Here is a 22,599-nt window from a genome sequence, read left to right as displayed (position 1 = left end):
ATCTTGAATAGAAGCATTTCATGAAATTAATACTACTTGCAAGATATTTTGTGTATGCAACTGCAGAAGTGATTGATACAAGTTATCTTGTTTCATTGATGCCTTTTGAATATTACATGCCCCATCGTTTTGTGGCGAGATGAATATTCAGAAGCAGTATCAGTGATATTCTCTCCAGAGATTTGGTGTTGAAATGATGTATTTTGGGCAATGTTTAAAGGTCATCCAGTTGCAGAAAAGATAGTAATCATGCAAAACTGAGAATGCCATGCAACTCTTTAGGTCGAGTAGATAGAAAAAAAACTGTTTCCACTGTAACCAGAGAACATAGATTTAAGATAATTGGCAAAAGAACCATGGGGGGATGAGGAGAATTTTTTTTTAACACAGCGAGTTCTGATCTGGAATGCACTACCTGGAAGGATAGTGGAAGCAAATTCAGTAGTAACTTTCAAAAGGGAATTGGATATATACTGGAAAAGGAAACATTTCCAGGGCTACGGGGAAAGAGCAGTGGAGTGGGAGCCCAAATTGGATAGCTCTTTCAAAGAGCTGGAACAGGCAAAATGGGCCGAATGCCCACCTCTTGTGCTGTATGATTCTATATCAGGAGTTCCTGTAAATTATTAGTGATTTTTTTTTTGTCCAGTTTAACTTCAAAATCAGTGTAGCTATCATACATTGATTGGATCTGCAAGATTGCAAACCTATAGATAGGAAATACAACAATTTTCACAAACACAGAATGCAATGTGGGCGGTTTGAGATACAAAAAACATTTTTTTTTTAATAAAGACTTCACTATTGACCCATTTCAAAAATGCTGCAACTATCTATTAATTTCCGAATGTTTAGGCATTCATAAGGTTTAACAAATCTCTGTCACATTCTATCCCCACCCACCCACCAAGAAGTTTGAGACAATGATCGTCATGCCATTAAAAATGATTAAAGTATAGAGCTGTGAGCTTTAATGTAACCCTGACAGCAGTCGATGTTATCTGGTTCTCTGTAGGACCTTGCTACACAGGGCAACTTGTTCTTGACTGCACAAATACCATTCCTGCCTCAGTGAACATTCAGTTTGAAAGATTATCACTGGTTTTATTGAATGGTGGAATGGCAAGCTGCAACATGTCTTTGGGCCCACTGAGGTAGTTCAGCTTGCTGTGGCACAGTATGCGAACTGATGAATATAATTGGTATTCTTCAGCTCTAATTGGTGTGCACAGCACTTCCTCTGTCTTTCAATTAGAAGAGAAATATATTTTAGATTGTTGAAAATTGCAATCTGGCAGTTCGAAATGTTTTCATTTTTAAAAAAAAGTCTACTTTCATGGGGAAGTTGTGATTACTTGTGTGCATTTTTTTTACAGAAATTAATAATGTTTGGACTGCAGAACATAAATGATCAGAGAGTGATTGAAAAATAAAGAGCATTGCAGCATGTACTATATATTTAACAAATTGAATGTAGAAGTTGTGTTGCATTCCATAGTGTATGAGTGGAGTAGTCAAATGTGAATTGTAAAATATTTTGAGGAAAATACTCAGAAGGTAGTCCTCTCCATTGTGTTAATTGAACACATTAATTCATACTTTAATGTATATGTAAAAATAATATATAACTATTATTTTCTCCCTGTTCTTCAGGTCCCTCTTCATCATGTAATCAATTGCCAGGCCATTGTCCACATTGCTCAGTGCCCAGCTACTAAGAGATGTGTGAGTGGTGCAGATACATTTTTCCCATTCCATCCATTCTTGTCTGAGAAAGTTCAGTATTTCTTTGGGTCAGCCTTCTGAAGTGAGGAACTCTGGGGATTTAAAAGAATCCCTATCGTACCACCACTTTGCACAGAGGCGCATACATTGCATACTTGTCTTAGATAAATTCAAGGTTTCATAGGTTAGTACTTGCAGCTGAAAGGGTTAGTTGCCAAATTATTTCAATGAAAGATTGATGTTGATTTTTTTTTGAATTCGTGCAGCCGACACAGAGCTTTGTACTGGGAGCAAGTATTGGGAATTTGTGCATGGAAGTCAGCAGGGCCCCATAGGATATTCCATCCGTCACAAGCTCCCTGCTGTGAGAATGCTTTTGAAAAATCCAGCCTATAACCCTGTGATAAAGCACAATGCTGCACTAATATGCTGAGTGAGGATAAGAAGAATGTAAATATGACAGACCTACTGATCTGTCCTGTTTGAGACCAGAAGAATCTCTATATTCTGTATTTATAGGAATGTGTAACTAACCCATTATTGTAACATTTGTGGATTCTTTTTGCCACTGCATTGAAACAGATTTGCCTAACTGTGCAGGAGACCTTTTTATCTTTCATCGATGCCAGCCTGGATATCAAAAGGAGATATAAGCAGGCTGGTACCCATGCCTTGCTATTTACCTACTTTGCTGTGTCACTACTTGAGCTGAAGACAAATGAAGGGCTGCACAGATTCATCTCTCATATAAAGCTATTTTTTATCATGCATGTATCGTCAAAAGCGACTGGAGAAAATGACTATGCTTGAGTTTTTATAATTTTGGAACCAAAGTTGTAAAGTTAAATGAAGTACTATAATCTATCTAATCTGCTTCTGTTTGATCTTAATTCTTAAACTATTAGCCAATAATTCATATTTATTATCAATGTTGTGTTTTCTGTTAGTCGAAGAGATCGGGAGTGTACAGTGGAATTCCAAGCTCTTTTCAGTGCATACTCTAGGATTTGTTGTTCATCTGGATGACTGCTATCCTAGATACTTTGTACACGGGTCAAGTTTTGGGTCATAGTCTGCGTGTGCTTACCTATGGAAACTGATGAAGCTCAGGAAATGTGTTATATTGTGTAGTTACTGATGGTAGATGGGCTGAAGGATGAATGTTAACTAGGACACCAGGCAAACTCCCTGCTCTTCCCCGAATAGTACCATGGGATCTTTAAAACCACCTGACCCCTAGGACAGGCAGACAGGATCTTAGTTTTGTGTCTTATCCTAAGGATGGTACCTTTGACAATGTGACACTCCCTCAGTACTACCCTGGAATGTCAGCCTAGATTATGTGCTCCAGTCCTGGAGGGGGGCTTGAACCGACAACCTTCTGACTTACAGGTGAGACCGCTACCAGCTAAGTCAAATTGACACTATGAAACTAACAGGGGAAAATGGCATTAAGAGGAAAGACCATTTCAGCACCATTAGTAAGGGAAAGGGCTATATCCGAATTTTCGATTAACTGAAGTATTAGTCCCACATTTATCTATTTCCACCTCTACAACTTTATCAACTTCCACAACTTTGTCATTTCCAGTCTTCACTTCTGCCATGCTTTCCTCATCAACGCCCCGTCCTCCACCCTACGTAAAGGCCAACTTGTCCAAAACTCTACGGCCCACATCCCATCCCACATTACGTCTCAATCCTCCTTCACTCCTGTCTTTGCCAACCTCCATTGGCTTTTCCATCCGCCAGTGCATTGAATTCAAAATTCTTGTCCTCTTTTACAAATCCCTTCATGGCTTTGCCTGATCTTAACTCTGCAATCTCCACCAGAACCGACATCCAACTGTGCACTCTTTTGACTCTGGCCTCCTTTGCATTCCCTGTTTTGCCATTCTGCACTCTGGAACACTCTCCCTAAACCCCTCTGCTTTGCTACATTTCTCCCACCTTCAAAAACTTCCTCAAACCTAGTTCTTTGACCATGCCTTCAGTCACCTCCCCCGATTCCTCTACAGCTACTAATACTCAGTATTGCTTTCCACCCCTCCACCTGGGACATGTACTGTGTTAAAGGTACTCTATAAATGCAGGTTGTTTGTGAAATTGCTTGGCTTGCACTCGGCATTTGTGCATTCAATACACTTAGCTCAGTTTTTTAAGGAAACTCCTTTCCATCATAGGAATGTAGGAACAGGAGTAGGCCATTCAGCCCCTCAAGCCTGTTTGGCCATTGAATTAGGTCTTGGCTGATCTGTATCTTAATTCCATTTACCCACCATGGCTCCACATCCCTTAATACCCTTACCTAACAAAAATCTATCAATCTCAGTTTTGAAATTTTCAATTGACCTGGGATCTTCTGGTCTTCCCCCTTATTGCATTAGAAGTGAGTAATTTGCCAGGCTAGGGAATGGCAGGCGAGACCCTCTTGTTTATGCTTTTGTTTTTAAAGCCTCCTAACTCCAGAGTGACAATAAATACAAATATTTTTAATTCAATCTGGTTAGTTTCTGAACTGGCTACTTACTATTCCTATCTCATGGCTGGTAAAAGTTAGAAATATAAAGGAAACCAAGTTTTTCTCTCTTTCTGAAGAGGGGCACACACCACTAACCACAGCAATGAATTGATTGATGGTATTCATTAGCAATAAAACATTCAGCAGCAGATTTTTTGGGGTAATAATAATTACACATGACTGCTATATAATTTTATGGTGCTGCAGAGTCCTTTTGAAATCATTGAGCTTCCTATTAATATTGTGTGGGTCAATTGAAATTTCTGAGCCCTCCATACATATTTGAGTCTCCTTCCACTTGTACTATATTTAACTCCTGTATGAGATCTAGAATTTGGTCATTCAAATCCATCTATCCATGTTTTATGGTAGCACATCTGACAAGGATTGTTTTTGGAAAATTAGTCTGTTTCCCAATTTGATGTTCTAATGTGAGTGATTGAAGAGTTTTATTTGGTACCAAATTGAAAGATTTTAAATCTCTTTTTCATTCTGAGTGCAATTTATAATCAAATGTTCTTGGACTAAAACTACATGTATATGTTTTGAATATCCTGCCATAATTTCAGTGACACTGACTGAACTTCATAACTTCTTGACACGTTACACCATATTCTATATTATAATGAAGAAAGCAATGACATTCATTCAGTTTTTATCACTTTAAACACATTAAGGTCTTGCTGTGCTTCACTGACTATTTCATTAAAGCCTTAACAAATGACACATAAAGATGACCATTGTGATCTGACCTGTAAAATGAAATGTGCTATAAACAGGGTGGTATAATGGAGCATTGTTCCAGGAGGGTTTCTTACCCGTGATTTCCGAACAAGTTCCTAATCACAGCCCTGTCATCAGAGGGAGGTGCCAAATTGGGGTCAATCACCTCTTGAAGGAGAGTTGGAGGATTAGTCAATGTTCTATATTCGAAGTGTATGGTTGTTTCATAATTGACATCACTGAGTAACATCAAATTGGTGCATTTGAAGCCTTATCTCAAAATTATTTGAATTTCAGAAATGCAGTAGATCTTGACAAAAAAAATCAAGAAAACATTCAGTTAATATTCAAACATAAGGTTTAAGAATAGCATGGTTAGAGATCTAGATTCAACTCGGCTCAGACCAATGGGGTGAAAAGCTCTTCTGTAAAGGTTAATAAATGAGATTGGCCACACCACAAAACTATCCACAATTCAGCAATGAATGGCAATAAATTGCCACATCCACTCGGAAGGGCCATAGTTGGTTGGGGTAAGAAATGATGTGGAGATGCCGGTGGTGGATTGGGGTTGACAAATGTAAGGAATCTTACAACACCAGGTTATAGTCCAACTGTTTTATTTGAAAATCACAAGCTTTCGGAGGCTTTCTTCTTCGTCAGGTGAGTGTGGGATTCGGATTCCATGGAAGGTTGCCGCATTTATAGTCAGAGAACAATACCTGGTGATTACAGATAATCTTTCCAACTGCCCGTTGTCAAGGCAATCAAAGTGTTCAGACAGAGAGATGTTACCTACAGGACCACCGAATACACAAACGGCCAGAACAAAAGACAGACAGAGAGAGAGAGAGAGAGAAACATCCCAAAGGAAGAGAAAGACAGAGAATGACCTGTTGTATTAAAAACAGATAACTTTTTTTCGCTGGTGGGGTAACGTGTAGCGTGACATGAACCCAAGATCCCGGTTGAGGCCGTCCTCATGGGTGCGGAACTTGGCTATCAATTTCTGCTCGACGATTTTGCGTTGTCGTGTGTCTCGAAGGCCGCCTTGGAGAACACTTAGCCGAAGATCGGTGGCTGAATGTCCTTGACTGCTGAAGTGTTCCCCGACTGGGAGGGAACCCTCCTGTCTGGCGATTGTTGCGCGGTGTCCGTTCATCCGTTGTCGCAGTGTCTGCATGGTCTCGCCAATGTACCGTGCTCCGGGGCATCCTTTCCTGCAACGTTGGCCGAGTCAATGGAAGTGCTACACTTTGCTGAGGGTAGGGTCACATCATGTTGAGGCAGTGGTGAAGTGAGACTTTTAACATCTGAACTATACGGTATCTTCAAGAGCTTGACAATGACACCAAAAGGGGCAAAATGTTCCATTCCCCATCACTGACATCTTTGGCCTTGGTAAAGAGAAGAATTCCTTACTGATAGACTGAGCCAATTTAATGGTGCGATTCTGGTTGAGTGCAAGAAAGCTGAATGTAAATAAAACAGTTGATTGGGAAAAGGAAGTCTTTGCATGTTGGAACTTCATCAACTGGCAAATATTAATCTATCTTAGTCCATTTCTTAACATTGAACTGAGGGTCGTAATAGTGATTCATTGCATTGAGCCAACTTTCAGGTACTTTGTTTAATGAAACTAGTTGGAATATTTTACTTCACATCCCTTAATTCACCTACTAATTGCTAGCTCTTTTCCTAGTTTGCTTGTGTCCTCTTGAACTCAAAGATTGTGTTCCATTTTCTCCTATCTCCTTTCACTCAACACATTGGCGAACATGAGCCCAAGCATTTATTTCTATCCAACAAATTGTCTCCAAGAGCTTGGTTCTAGGCTGTTGACATACATTGTCATTGTAGCACCATTTCTGTAAGTGTCAGTCTCCCCCCCTCTCTCTCTCATCTATCTATCTATCTATATAATTTCTGGAGTAAGAATGTATATCTATTTGATTTGCACTTAACATAGGTGAATGTTGTCTGCTGGCTGTGCAGGGTTTGTGATGGTTGTAACCCACACTTCTTAATTGGCACAATTTGACTGTACCCCATGATTCAGATTCCTATCACAGGCAATCAAAGCACAATGGGACTAACAAAATCCAATCAATATCAACAGCATATAAAAACAATCACTCCACCTGCCTCACGATCTTTTGCCATATATTTCAAAATATAGTTGTGGGCTAAGATAACATTTTCCAATATCTTGATCATTATTTTAGTGCTAAGTTTCTGTCACCAAAATTTTAGATGCCTCTCTTCTGAACCCTGAAATGTTTTTGTTACGTACACATTACTAAGATTAGCTAGTGAAAGAAGATTTAATAAAATATTGTGGCATGATGCATAATGTAGTCACCAGGGGGTGCTATTGAGTGGTAATATATTTAAGTTTCCTTTAAACATGACATGGTAACGTCATTTTCTCGGTGGAATGCTTATTTTAATTGGAAGTAAGCATGCATAATGTGTTAGTTACAGATGGAATATTTAGCTACTTGTAGCCTGGAAATATTTGATGATATTGTGATATATGAAATACATGCTAATTGTACCATCTGTTTTTTTACACTATTGTGATGGTGAAGCACAATAAATAAGGGACTCCCAGTAAATCAACTCAAAATCAGACATATTGAATATCCAACTAGACCCTGCCTAGTTATTACATTTTCAGTATTTTAGTACAATTTAGGAAACTTCTGTTATCTTTTAAAAATGTTCTTCCTTCCTGCCCCTCAATTTTCTCCTCTCCTAAAGGCAATAACTCTTGCTGGGGCTTGATTCCATGGGTGCCAGTTTCCCCAAGTACCCACCCAATTCTAAAACAGGAGTCTTGAGTGGTCAGTTTTGGCAGGTTATCCAATTATGCATGTCGACCTAGAAAATTAGTAAAAGCTAATCAACCCCTTCAATAAAATGGAGACATTGACAAAATTTTGACAATTTTAACATGAAAATAAGTAATTGTATGCAGAATGCAATGGGACATGACCTTGTAACTTAAGCTGCTATCAACAACTCTTCATTCATATATTGGAGAGAGAAAACAACTTAAATACATGAAAGCCTGAAGGCAGTACAAATGTTGAAGACACAGTATTTATTTTCAAGGGTGTGGTTGAACAAGATCCATGTCCCCTCAACATTTTTGTGTTTTAATGCTTTCATTTGGTATAGTTTCAAATTTTATTGAAACTATTCTCTTTGGGAACAACTTTTTTATGTTTACAATGTTCTTCTCCCAGTAGCAGCGGATAATCAATTGCTGAGAGAGATTTTTAATTAATTAAGATTAATTGTCAGATGTAGGATTTGAACCGTGTCTGATTCATTGTGGGGTCATTGCAATCAATGCTGCAGGCAGTAAATTTAGAATTCTGCATATTCACTCCAAATGCTGCTCCCTACGCTAATCTTCCCATATGATATTTCATTAAAAGTAGCATCGCAGGTTAACAAGGTCATAAAAATGCAAACAACACACTGGGGTTCATTTCTAGAGGAATAGAATTGAAAAGCAGAGCAGTTATCTTAAACTTGTACAGAAACTTGGTTTGACCACACTTGGAGTACTGTGCACAATTCTGGTCTCCATATTACAAAAAGGATATAGAGGCACTGAAGAAGGTGCAAAAAAGATTCACAAGGATGACACCAGAACGTAGAGGTCATAACTATGAGGAAGGACTGAACAGGCTGTGGCTTTTTTCTCTGGAAGAGAAGGCTGAGGGGTGACCTAATGGAGATCTTCAAAATTATGAAGGGGTTTTATAGGGTAGACGTAAAGAAAATGTTTCCACTTGTGAGGGAATCCAAAACTATAAGTTAATTACTAATATAGCCAATAAGGAATTCAGGAGAAACTTCTTTACCTAGAAAGTGGTTAGAAATGTGGAACTTGCTACCACATGGAGTAGTTGAGACGAATAGCATAGAGTCATTTTAGGGGCAGCTAGATAAACACATGATGGAGAAAGGAATAGAAGGTTATGGTGATAGGGTTAGATAAAGTAAGGTGGGAGGAAGCTCATTTGGAGCATAAACACTGGCATAGACTAGTTGAACTGAATGACCTGTTTCTGTGCTGTAAATTCTATGTAATTCTCTATGGTGCATGGAACATGCTCTTGGAGAATTGTGAAATTTACATTAAAAATGGGAAATTCTGAATAATTAATTAACTTTATACTCGGCAAAATTGATAACATTTTTAATCTTAAAGGAAGAACAAAATGAAATTTGGCTTTTTAACAGACTATCATTTCCTCAAAAGGTACCTCAACAGTTACTGTCCGAACTCCTCCTTCTCCCCCCCCCCCTCCCATTCTGAAAGGGACCCTACACCTTCTGGACCCTATTCAGCAATATTATGCAGTCCCTATTGCACATTAAGCTCACGGAGATTGTTCTCCATAACTCCCAGTTCATACTTCTCCCCTCTATCCCCATGGCGCACTTCTCCATTGTCCTCTACTTAATTCAATCCTGCACTTTTCTCCTCTCTTTTCCACCCCCCCACTTCAACTCTCACCATTCTCCCTCTCCCTCCACTTAATTTAATGTTGTACTCTTCTTCCCTTCCTCAGTTAGTTGGCACTCTCCTTGCCCCTCCCACCTCAGTTCATATTGGACTGTCTTTATGCACACTCTCAGTTAATGATGGTCCTTTCCTTCCTTCCACATCCCAAATACTGTTCCTGGCTTCGTCCTCCTTCCCACGCCCCAAAGAATCAATTCTGGTTTCTCTTCCTTGCCCCCGCTGATTTAAAAATGCTGCTCCCAGCAACCACCCTCTTTCTCTCCCCTTATCAACACACTGGGTCTGCTGCTCAAGTCATGTTGTAACTGTTGTAAGCAATTCCAGCTGCTGCATGCTGGAGCAGGAAGTCCTCGTCCCACCAGAATTCCTCCTCCGTGTGCAGCAGCCGCAACAGGATTTGGGTAGGGGTGGCACTGAGTGGGGGAGGGGCCTGATCCATATTCATTTTCATTTGCTAACTCGGGCAGACAGATTGAGCACCCAAACACTGACTGGTCATGTCATAATGCAGGTGGTTAGCATTGGTGTTCAGTTGGAGAGGGGTGAGGGGGTAAGAAATGAAGGATCATAGCTGAGCCCAATCCTGTCCAAATGTGCATTTTCCAGCAAGAGTCACCGGACAGCAGCAACCATGGCTGATGTGTTTCCTCACTCACTTGCTGGTCCAAACCCATTTGGTGCTGAGGCCACCTACAGTGTCCTTACTGCCACTCCAGCTGAGATTAACTAACTCGACTCAGAGCTAGGATCAAAGGAAAACATTATGTTATAAATCATTATAACTGAATTAAATAAACACTTTCAAATTAACTGTTCTACAGGGATAATGGAAATTGCTGCTTACAGGTAGAAAAAATCTTCGTCTGATGCGGCTTTCTAAATTAATTCAGCATGATAATGAATCTTTTCTTTAACTTGTTGACCTTGCACTGGAAGGCTAACGTTCTGAAAACCATCAGGGTTAGTGCTATTCTGTTGTATTGTGAATACTATGAAACGCTGCTAGGTAACCCTTTGAAATGCTACCATTTTACACTTGCTTATAAGAATGTCTGTACCCTTTTGTGGTTGCGTCACTGACAACACATGTGGTGGCTTCTTGATGAAGAATTACTTCACTTGCAGACAAATGTAAGGAATCTTACAACACCAGGTTATAGTCCAACAGTTTTATTTGAAAATCACAAGCTTTCGGAGGCTTTCTCCTTCCATGGAATCCCACACTCACCTGACGAAGGAGAAAGCCTTCGAAAGCTTGTGATTTTCAAATAAAGCTGTTGGACTATAACCTGGTGTTGTAAGATTCCTTACATTTGTCCACCCCAGTCCATCACCGGCATCTCCACATCTTCACTTGTAGACAGCAGAGAGAATTAGAAAAAAGTGTGTTAGGAAGAAACACCTAGTTCAAGGAAGCTATTTGCTTTCACTTCAGTAAATAACTCTACTAGTTGTGCTTTGGGATAATTTACTTAACAATGAGCTTGGAAGTAAGATATAGAAAAGAAGCAACTTTTTAATTATATCTACAATTACAATGTAACAGCAAGTTTCCAAACTGAAGGTAGTTTTCTCTATTAGTTTGCTTGTATTGTGTAACTTCACTTGATATCCACACAGTATGAAGGGCCATTTCATTACCTGAAGACATATTTAGGTTTGGCAGCAGTTCTGACTGCTTGGTTATGCATTTCTTTCCCTAATTGTATTTTTATTCATGAAGCAGTCAGAATATTTAATAGATTGTGTTGCTATTGTTAGCAAGTCAATTTAGACATTTTATAAGTTTGTTAGAAGTTCATTGCCAAATCTACATTAAATTGCCTCAGCTTGAGTGCAGTTGTGGGTGTTACAGTTGGCATAGGAGACTGTAATCTCAGAAGGATTTTTCAAGTTTTATTCACTACCGAATAATTGGCAAACTTGAAAGGTTGATGTTACTTTTTCTTCCTCTTCATAATTTTTGAACTCTTGCATCTGGGTTTTCCCACGGTATTGCCAGTGGTAATCCATTAAAATGATTGGGTTACTGTCTGCTTTATGACCAGAGAACCTAGGCCTTAATGGGATCTGGTGACCATTTACAGTTCAGCTCTCTCCATAATCTACAGCCCATGTTTCTAGACTTCCTATCCACAGCCTGTCAGCTCTTGGATATTGTAGGAGCCAGTATAAATTGGGATTGTGGCCCTCAACAAAATGTTAGAGTAGTCCTGGGATATCAGATGTATCTTTCTAATTGTATATGTACTGCTCCCCATTACCTAGGAGAATTTGTTTGCTGGATCATTTGGCCACATCATGGAGTTTTGTCTCAGGTGCAAACATTTCAAGACAAACTGTTAGGGAAAACTGTCAGGGAAGCCAACTTTCGGATGAGGGCTTCAGGCACAATCATTGCCCTGATGATTTGCACACAACATTGTAATTATTTTTGGAGCCACTGCTCAAATGTCTTCATTATGCTGTCTAGAAATAACAAAATATTTGTTGTAATGAGTGTTCAGGGAGGAATCAAAATCACACTGATCCTGCTCTGTTGGCAGAAGTGCAGCAGAGAGGGACCTAAATGTGTCCACAGGGAAGGATGCCAACTCCATGCCAAATTGTGAGGCGGGGTCCTATACCTGTGCTTGTAAGGACGCATCAGTGGCGTTCATCCTGATCCACTAGAGGGCACCCGAGGCTCTTCCCGGGCCAAAGAAAAAAGAGGTATATATTTCATCAGCTCAGAAGGGAGCCATACTTCTTTACAAAAGGTAATCAATCCCCTCCTGGATCGATTACCTTAGTCCGGGTACGGTCTGAAGGCTTTCTAAGGGCTTTAATGGTACTCATGTCAGCTGTCAGCTGGCAAGAGTTCTTTAGAAGGGCATGCTGAATGGAATTCCCGGTGTAACTCATGAATTCCTCTGGACACTCTCGCTTGACATGGAGGGGTCAGGCAGAAGACGGCATCCCTTCCCCCCAGGAATTTACTCGGTTAGATTCACAGGGCGGAATACTGGTAGAAGCGGGGCCTTCCCCAAATTCCAGCCCCCTTGCCGGTGAGGTGCCCCTTCTCCATCTCCTGGAATTTGAGAGCCAGGAAGTTTTGACTGTGAAACGAGGGCCTGAAATTCCTGCGCAATAATTTAGCAAAAAAGTCACTTGAGACTTTAGCAGGAAATATTGCTCCATGCTCTTAGAATCCTAGAATTTACAACACACATGCTTGTGCCTGTGCAGGTGCTAGCTCTTCAACTCTGCTTCATTTAAACCCTGTACCATTTTTTTCCAGCTCCTTGATTGCATGAAGAATAAACATAACCTGTAGAAGTCCATTGTTTTAACTCTAATTGGAGCATCTTCGCCTTTGGAGGACGGGTGTCAAAATGCCTGTGGCTTCAGCTCATTCGGACATGGGTGAGTTGTACAAAACCTTGTGCTAGCAGAGTTGTTCCAAAAAAATCTCGGTGCATTAGCTTTATACTTGGATACAGTTAACTGCTATTCTGGCTCTTATGTTAGGAAAGTTATTTTTCTCACTAGCTATTTATTTTGTCTGATTACACTCATGTGAAGCGCCTTGAGATGTTTTACTACGTTCAAGGCGCTATATAAATGCAAGATGTTGTTGTAGCCATGAACTGGGGTTCGTAAATTAGATGTGCATGTTGTTATCTACAAAAGCAGTTAAACGTGCTGGCTAGTTGTTTTTGAACTGGCCTGATATTCTTTGGAGGGGAGTGGGAATGTTAACCCAATTTAAACTATTTTGTTAATAATGCCTCACATAAGGAAGTCCTTTTCAAGTTAAACACAAGAAATGCTCCGCTACCATGTGCTGATAATTGGATTTGTGTTCTTTTTTTAAACTATGAGGGCCAATCAAACATAAATTAGACATTTTAACTGGAAACTCTTCCCATGTCCGTATTGCTTTTTCAGAAAGCCCCATTATTACTCTTGAAATGATTGAGATTTTCATCAATTCATTCTAGTAACTTAAAGCAAACCTGAAGCCTGGTTTATTAGCTGTACTGTTTATTTTGCAATTTCATTGTTGATGGCATTGATTGTTAGATGAGAATTGATGAGTTCTTTTGTGAAAAGAAGCCAGACTCGGGACCTTGTTTCTGACACGATTGCAGTCTTGTGTTAAACTGTCAAAATGTTGTTTGCCTCTGCCTATTCCTATTGATTTGTTTTTCCTCATTTATTACTGTTCGCAAACGTGTATGCAGTGCTGAGATTTTGCACCAGTACGTTTATGGTTAGGATTGTGGGACTTTTCATGTATTCACAAAGCTTCTTGATTTTCTAGTATGCAGTTCCTTGTGGTTATTTATAGAAAGGTTCCCTTGCTTCAAATAAATGCCTTTTTAACATTTTAAAAGAATTCATTAAACACAAAACAATTTATAACTTAAAAAGTCTGAACTTGCACAGTAACCTGAGCTGTATTTTGGGGTGCAGTTATACTGCTACTTTTGCATTGCTTTCTGCATCTCAGTAACACAAAAGTATCAATGTAACTCCATAGTCAGGGCCTGACCTGATCTCTGAGCACAGGAGCGGAAAGTCATTTCATACCATTTGGGCTTGGAATCAACAGAGCTTTAAAGAAGTGTTTGAGGTCTGTTGGAGCAGAGCTTCTTGAAATGTTTTGAGAAAGTGATTGCTCTCACCCTCACTCTCCACAAAAATGTAAGCATTTATCATTCAGGTGTATCGTAAGCTCTCTCCGGGCTGCGAGAGTCAGATTCATAGATAGCAGTATAAGTAAGGTGCTTCTGGCTGTGGATCAGTAACTACTGTATAATTTTGCTGTTTCGGATCCATTACAGAGATGGATATGCCGAAATAGCACAAACTATGATCCAGCTTCTCCATGCACTGGCCTCTGTCCAGAACCATCAGGACAAAGCACAGTCTTATTGTGATTTAAGAAAGAAGACAACGATGTCTTTTCAAATGGATGTCAATTTTTTTATTTCAAACTTTTGTTACGAGGATGAGATTTCTGGTTTGAAATTTTAGTGACTGGGAATGTTTTTATTTAACAAGTGAGGACAGTTGTCTTGTATTGGAGATGGGGTCCGTATATGCTCTCCTATTTGTTATTTCTGTGTACCTATGTTCTGTTTCTTCTTTTCCCCTCCTGAAGACACTGGTGGGACTCCAGTGTCTTACCTACATACCCAATGTCCAGGCTCACACACGAAGAGTGGCTATCAGAAGGCTATTCCTCCATAGTTGGAAGGGTAGGAAGGTTTTGCAGCCTAGCTTGATTCTGCCTTCACCCAATGTCTACACATGCACTTTCCAGAAGGACTGTCTGGCTAGAGATCGTGAACTTTGGCTGTGTTTTACCTCTGTGTCCCCACATGTACTCCAATGCTCAGGGGGCACAGAGGTCTATTATATTGCTGAGATCAGCTAACGTAGTACAGATTAGGGATTGAATCTGGGGCCTTCTGGCCTGTCTTGCTCAGTACCATGCATTGACTCACAGAGCCACGAGGGGGTATAGCTGTCTTTTTAAATGTCCTGTGTACCTGGTGGTTCTGGACAGGGGCCAGTGCATATAGAAGCTGGATCATTGCTTATGCTACTTTGGCAAATTAATCTCCATATTGGACTAGATACAGCAAAGTTTCTCAGTACTATTTATGTTGTATATGAAGGTTAAGTATACTATAAGTGAGCCTCTAGTAAAGGCTGCACCCAGGGCCTGTCCCTTTTCTACATCCTATGACATGCAAATCTGGTTATAAGCAACATGTTATACCAGTTGATACCTGTACCAGCTTCCTTCTGTACTCCAATATTGAAGTCTTTGGGGTGAACTTGAATGGTTCTATGTTTCTATTCCAGTTGTTTGATTCTCTTGAGAAAAGAAAATTTCTCTGAGGATTCTTATTCTGAAAGGATGAAAAACATTGAGCTGCTCCCAGTTTTCACTTGTACTGTTGAATTAGGTGCAGAATGTTCATTCGTGGGGAACATGGCTTCAAGGTTGAAGGGCTGGTACCTTAGTTGAAACTGAATTGATTTCCTCATCCTTGCAAAGTGCTTTTTCAAGGATGGACAATCTGGAACTGTTAAATTCTCGATACACACAGAACTGGAGCTACTCTGCTCTGCTGGGCTGCAGATGTGAAGAAAAAGTGAAGTCTGGTATTGATCTTCTAATGCTGCTGTTTTATTAACCTGTTCTATATCTTTACTACTGGGAAGAACACTAAAATGTAATATTTATTTTAGTGAATCGCTTGGAGTGGAGGTTTAAGGCAAAAACAGTGATGTGTCAGCTAAGGTCATGTACAGTTAAGGGATTCAATTAAAAAGAGCTAAACCGCACACTTTTTGCTAGCGTTTGCTTTATTTTTTATTCCCCAATATGTACATTTGAAGCAGTTGCGTTGTTTTAAGAATCCAGATGCACAGTGGGTTTCTTTCCTAATTAATTTTTCAAAATTTTAAATACAGTTTTGAGTTAATAGCTTCATTCAGGTTTCTGTGAGCTGAACCTAATTCTTGAACCTGAACCTTCGATTGCTCTCTGCTGTCTCTTTGCGTTTTCCCCATTAAGTGGTAAATCCATGCACTGTATGGAGCTGAATATGTTGTAGGATCCTTTTCGAATCTTGGTCTGGAATTATCCAAACTATTTTGGAATAAAGGCCCTGGGCCATGAAAATCAATCATTCTCTCAGTTTACCTTTGTCAGTATATGAAAGCCAAGAGATTTATGTAAAATTAATGTAATAGCGCAACCCAGCAAGACATTAATAAAACCGTGACATATTTAAATGTAGAAAGCAGTGGAAATAAATCTGGTATTTGGTACTTGCTGATTTATGGTGAATTGTAAATTTGGAACTTACTGAAACGAACAACTCAGGGATTGTGTGGAATGAATTAATTAAACCTACCTTATTTTCTTGAATAGAAGCAATGCTTTAAAGGGACACTGTCTTCATGATTTTTTTTTGTTTGAGAGGGAGATGAGCCAAGATTTGTGTGCTATTCTTAGTGACATCATGCAAAGTTGTTACCATTTGCGTATCCCATTGTGTTACACATTATAAAAAGATTTATTCATTATTTTTTTCTCCAAAAGATTGTAGCCCTTTTACTGTCTTTCTCTTCCCTCAATGAATGGCAACAAAAAACTGTGCAATTCATTCATCTTATTTGTTATTTATTCGATCTTATACACAATTGATTGCCATGTTTGCCTACATATCAAGTGACTGCACTTCAAAAAGTAATTAATTGGATGTAAAGCATTTTGGGATGTACTGAGATGAGATATGGCCAAATCCAACTGCTTACTTTCTTCCTTCCACAAAAGTTAAGGATATATTTTCCTCTGTTTATAAACTTAAATCTTCTTTTATGGCAACATTTAGCATTTTTGTATAGCATCTTCAACAGAGGAGAAACAGCTGGTGAGATGTAGTAAGAGAAGAATTAAAGGAGGTGAGCTGTAGGTACGATGGAACAGCTAGGTTTTGAGGGGGATTTGAAGAAGGGGAGAGGAGTAGCAAGGAGGGTTTAGGGAAAGAGGTCCAGATTATGAAGCTGAGATAGCTTAAAGTCCCGTCAATGATGAGCTACATCATTGAATAAATTTAAAACAGAAATAGACAGTTTCCTAGAAGTAAAGGGAATTAGGGGTTTCGGGGAGCGGGCAGGAAATTGGACATGAATTTAGATTTGAGGTTAGGATCAGATCAGCCATGATCTTATTGAATGGCGGAGCAGGCTCGAGGGGCCGATTGGCCTACTCCTGCTCCTATTTCTTATGTTCTTATGTTCTTATGACGGAGCAGAGGAAAGGGGAATTCTTCTTCAATGTTGCCCACCTTATGTCCTAAATTATTAAAACCAGAACAGACTTAACTTTAGGATTATGCATAAAAGACAAAGTGAAAAAGATTCAAAATTTGTACTGAGTAATTGAGCTATATTGAAGTTCATTACATGTAGACTGGGAACAATATCTATGGAAAAAGTATAGAGTATAAATCAATGGAACGCTTGTTCCAAAACTATGAGTTCATTTGAAATTAATTCAATCTTAAATCATGTACAAAGCATATCGTACCCCTTTCATACAGTAGAAGGCAAAAAATAAGCCTGATGCTTTTTGTTGACATTATAACTTGGTACATCCAGATCTGGTTTGTGTTTTGTGGGGGATCCAGTCATCTTACAATTCTGGAATGGAAGGATTCAGATGCAATTAAAAATGGTGTTTATTAGGGACATCCTAAAAGATCTAAAACTAGTATTATTAAACATCTGGAGGTTTCATTTTCTCTCTGTAATATTGCCAAATCAATAAAATTTAGGTCTGAGAACATCATGCTGGTACGTTGATCAGGCTGCACCTTGAGTGAGCTGTAGAGGGACTGAGTTATGAGGGAAAAATTAGAAAAATGTGGGCTCTTCAACGTTAAAAGGTGGTGAATGAGAGGGGACCTGATGGAGACATATAAGGAAGAAGGAGAAAGAAAGAAATTGCATTTAAAGATCACCTTTTATGAACTCAGAATGTCCCAAAACGCTTCATAGCCAAAGAAGTACTTTTGAATTGCAGTAACTGTCGTAATGTAGGAAAGTGTGGCAGCCAATTTGCACATAGCGAGATCCCACAAACATCAATGAGATAAATGGCCAGATAATATAAAGTGCTAAGTGGAAGAGAAAATGTTAATCCCGAGCACAATTTTAAGTTAAACCATGATGCAGGACTTGGATACAAACTAGCAAAAGTCAACTGCAGCACTGGTGTCATGAAGAACTTCTTCACATGAAATGATTAATACCTGGAATAGTAGCAGAGGCGAGAACTTTGCAGTCATTCAAGGGGCAGTTAAATGCTGTGATTGGTTTCTGTGGAAGGATGAGATAGATGGGCTGAATGGCTGTCCTCATCTTTGTGCAATTTTAATGCATTGTATAATGCATTCCTGTCAAATTCCCCTGTTTGGATTTTTTTACCACAGGCATTATCCTGTTTAAATGAATCAACAACTGCACTAAAATATTATAAACAGGAACGTTATAAAAACATGTTTATCAGTGTACCAAAGATAGCTCACAGAGGAAATTAAACTCTCGTGGATCAGAAAGGGGATTTTTAAGAACATTACTGAATTTGGGCCTTATGACATTTTGTTGGCCAAAAGAAAAATGACCCTCCAGCAGCAGAAATAGATTCCCACAGAATCTGTGAATTACTTTAATCTCTTCATGAAACGTGCTCATGCTGAAAGAATTACTTTAAAATTTAAATGACAAATTACTCTGTATGAAGGCAGATGTTGGCAGCTGTATTGCATAATTCTTTTTCTCTCTAACTCCATGGCATAAGAATGGCAGACAAATGGTGCATATGATAAACAGGGAAATGGCCTGTTTAATGATTTGTGGTATAATGGCAATGACTTTAGTTACTGTCACTTAATAAAATCATAGAATCATACAACACAGAAGGAGGCCATTCAGCCCATTGAGCTTGTGCCGGCTAGTAGTGTTTCAGAACCAGGAAGAAGGTCGATTAATAAGTTAGGGAACCCTCGTGCAGATATTAAATTGTGCTTCTATGATGTTGTGGGTTATATTTGTATACGTGTTTTATGTTTAATTAGCAGAAGGGCTGAAGAGGCTGTACAGTACAAGAAATCTAGTCCAAGGGAACTGTTGAACCCCTGAACTTTCACCTTTGATGATGGCTGTTGATATATGCACAGCTCTTGTTGTAATTGTGATAATATTTATTAGTAATGAGCAACAACAAAAAAATCTTCGTCCAATCAATAGCCAACCCAATAGCAAATTGGCATTGCACAGGTTTTACAAGTACTACAGTGTGATTTGTAAAGAGCAAGAGTGCCAGTTGCTCACAGAAAATGGTGCTATATGAAAAACTGTCTTGCCTTTTCACCCTTAAAAGATGGGTACATTTATTTATTTAGTGAGACATAGATACTGCAGAAATAAGCAAGCTATTTAATTGAGATTCTGACTACAGATCTAGAGGATATGAGGACAAATTTCACACAAGCCTCAACTGAGATTGGAGATTTTTTATTTAACAACAGAATAATTCATTTTATAAAAGCAGAGCAGAATAATTATCGAATTAGGCATAGGATTGTATGTTCAAAGGGTAAATATAGAAAAAGACAATCAAATACTGTGTGCTACGCAATTGCTCCCAAGCTACTAGGGCTATGAAAGGCAACTGGTCAAACACAAATAATGTATATGATAAGGTTGGATAGATATTGTGGACTTTTGCTCAGTTACCTTTGAGTAGAAACTTGAGGACATCCATCCAGAAGATTAAATAAGTCACACAAGTGCAAACTATACATGCTTTGTGAAAGGAATGAGCTTGATGGGCTGAATGGCCTATTCCCCAGTTGCTTTCTGATGTTATGAAGCTGTTTGGGAGGAGGGAGTGTAGGGGAACATTCTGCCGTCGCGTTCTGTTACACCAAGGTTGAAGTCAAACTTATGATGACCAGATGTTAGTGTTGGTTGAATGTGTTAAATCTATACCAGATGCTAATAGCAATGCAGTCTTTTGTATCACCTGCCATCGCTTTAAATAAAACCTGCTGAATTGGGTTTTTTTCTCACATAGTTCAGCCAGGGGATAATTATTCCAAATTGCTGCAAAGCTTTTTTTGGCAGGAAAATACCAGCTTCTTTTGCCACCAATTTCCAGGGGCCCCATATGCTCCTAATTCAGTGGAGTACCACTATACTTGCTGGCTTTGACACCATAAATGATTTCTTAAGGGGGACTTTCTTCTTTATATTCGGCCATTATCATGTAGCTTACTCATCAACACAGATCCATAGATGAATTCCAACTGTGTGGTAGCACAGAATTGTGTACTTTGGCATTACCTGAATGTTTAAAATTATACAGGATTATGCTGTTTTAAAGGCATTTTCAATATTTTGTTCAGACACTCTGCTTTTAAGTCCCATCTTCAAACAACCAACTTTTATGTTGTGGTGAAATACGACTTCTAACACTGCAGCGATTCTCCATAAGAGATATAACTATTTTGACTTCTTACATGTCTCTGATACATAGTGGACAGATTTCCCAGTACAGTAGCTACAATATCCAGGTTATGCAGCTTTGTTCTCTAGTTATGCATCAAAGTATATTTCATCATTTGATACTTTTCACATACGAGATGGTGTTAGACGCTGACTATCAAAGTTTCCCTTGCATTGATAAGTGGAAGATCAGTACTTTGTGTAAAGTTTTAAATAATATGCAATGTTATCTGATTTGTGAACTCTCACAGTAATGAGTTAAATCATGCCCTGAATGCATTGTATACAATACCAAGGAACTAGTCCTTTAAATAATTGAGGACGAATACTGTTTCTAAAAAAAAACTTAGCTTACATCCTCAACATCCATGCATCTCAGTATTTCAAGGATCACGTTCCTCTTCAATCTTCTCAGAGAAAACAACTTCAGCTCTGTGCATCTGTCCTTATAATGTAGACCTCTGAGTGCCATCATCATCATCTTTGCTGCACTTCTCTGAATCCTTTCACCATAACAATATCTGTTTGAAGGCAGGATGTTCAATATTGCACAAAATATTCCAAATGTGGCCTTGTGTGTGATCTATAAAAAGATAGAATTTTTTTTTAAAACTTGCAGTGGTCTACCTTTGAGACAGATCCTAATTATTTGATTCATTTTATTGACAACAGCTTTATGCTAACTGAAAAGTTTGGGAATGGTCAATAATGACACTTAAGTAAGCTTTTCCTACCTACCATTTCATCATTGTTAGACCAAGCAGTTTGAAGCCAAAAATGATAATTTCCTCCAGCAAATCGGAGTGATACTACAGACTGATCAGCATTGAGGTGCAGTCTTAATGGGGTTTGGTGCATGCATGCCTTTATGCCTCTACAGAGCTCTTTCCATTGCTAATTTTTAATGTTAGACTAGAATAGGCAGACATGTCCACTTTGTCCTAACTTTTAAAACATTCCACAGGAAGTTTTTAAAAGTTTTTTCTGGGTAATCTTAAAATGTGGTTTTACACCAGACTCGAGTTATACCGCTACTGGTGCAAAATTGGTGGGTTGTGAAATGATGTCTTGGCTGGGTGGGGGATGTCAGATTAGGATCTGTCATCCAAGTTATATTTACATCTTCCACATTGAAAACTGCTTTGCATTGATGTGAATGAGCAGTCTGCTTAGGTTATTTTAGTGGTTCAATTGCAAGTTCCTCTGTGAAACCCTGCAACTACCCAATTCCGTGGGTCTGCACGAGAGATATACACTGGGGTAGGATCCCCTTTACCTCACCAACTGCATGGAGTAGAAATCTTTCTCTGCCAGTCTTGTCGAGATTGTAAGTGGAATTTTTCTGCTTTCCTTTCTCCCCTCTAGTCTTCGTCTAGTATTGGCAAATAAACAGCAAAACTCTGCTGAGAAAAACTTGAAACAAAACCTCATTACAGACCATAGAAGACCTCTGGGGATAAGTACCAATCAGCTGTTATACTCACCAAAAAACTGCTTGCCTTTGAATGTGGACACTTAATGAGTTGAAACATAATGAAAATCTCAAGGATTAAACTCCGGTTCACTTCTGATGGATTATCTCAAACAGATGTAAAAGCCTGGTTCTTTTCAATTAAAATATATTAAAACTGGAATAATTATTCTTGCCCTTCCTGAGCACTGATTCACATATCCAATCTTCATCACTTGACCACATCAATAATACCAACGTTTCATGAAGTAAACCGGAATAGAGATGGGACTTTTCTTGGTATAATAAACTAGTCATTAAATCACCTGATCAGAGCAATTCTACAAAGGAGAGACAAATGCTTCTGTTTTTGTAGTTTCAGATGAAGGATTACATTTGAGAGATTCAGGCTAAACAGAATAAGATCCACCAAAATGTTAACTTATGGAACTATGAGGCCTCTGCACGAAGGAGAATACATGAATGTCAGGCTGAAATACAGCAGTCTTTATCCAGTTTCAAAGTTCACCAATTGATGCAGATTTAGGCACCTGG

General features: G+C 39.0%; 1 protein-coding gene across 1 annotated transcript in view; it reads left to right on the top strand.

Moving 5' to 3' along the window:
- Positions 1 to 22,599, top strand: part of mpp2b (MAGUK p55 scaffold protein 2b) — a 274,695-nt gene that overhangs the window by 20,005 nt on the left and 232,091 nt on the right. Inside the window, exon 2 of the mRNA XM_067968959.1 lies at positions 12,796 to 12,920. Within this exon, the coding sequence (XP_067825060.1) occupies positions 12,890 to 12,920 (31 nt within the window). The 5' untranslated portion in view covers positions 12,796 to 12,889. The remainder of the gene's footprint in view (positions 1 to 12,795; positions 12,921 to 22,599) is intronic.

Source organism: Heptranchias perlo, chromosome 30 (assembly GCF_035084215.1).
Source record: "Heptranchias perlo isolate sHepPer1 chromosome 30, sHepPer1.hap1, whole genome shotgun sequence".
NCBI lineage: Eukaryota > Metazoa > Chordata > Chondrichthyes > Hexanchiformes > Hexanchidae > Heptranchias > Heptranchias perlo.
Note: the sequence above shows the minus strand (reverse complement) of the source record. Positions and strands in the feature narration are given on the sequence as shown.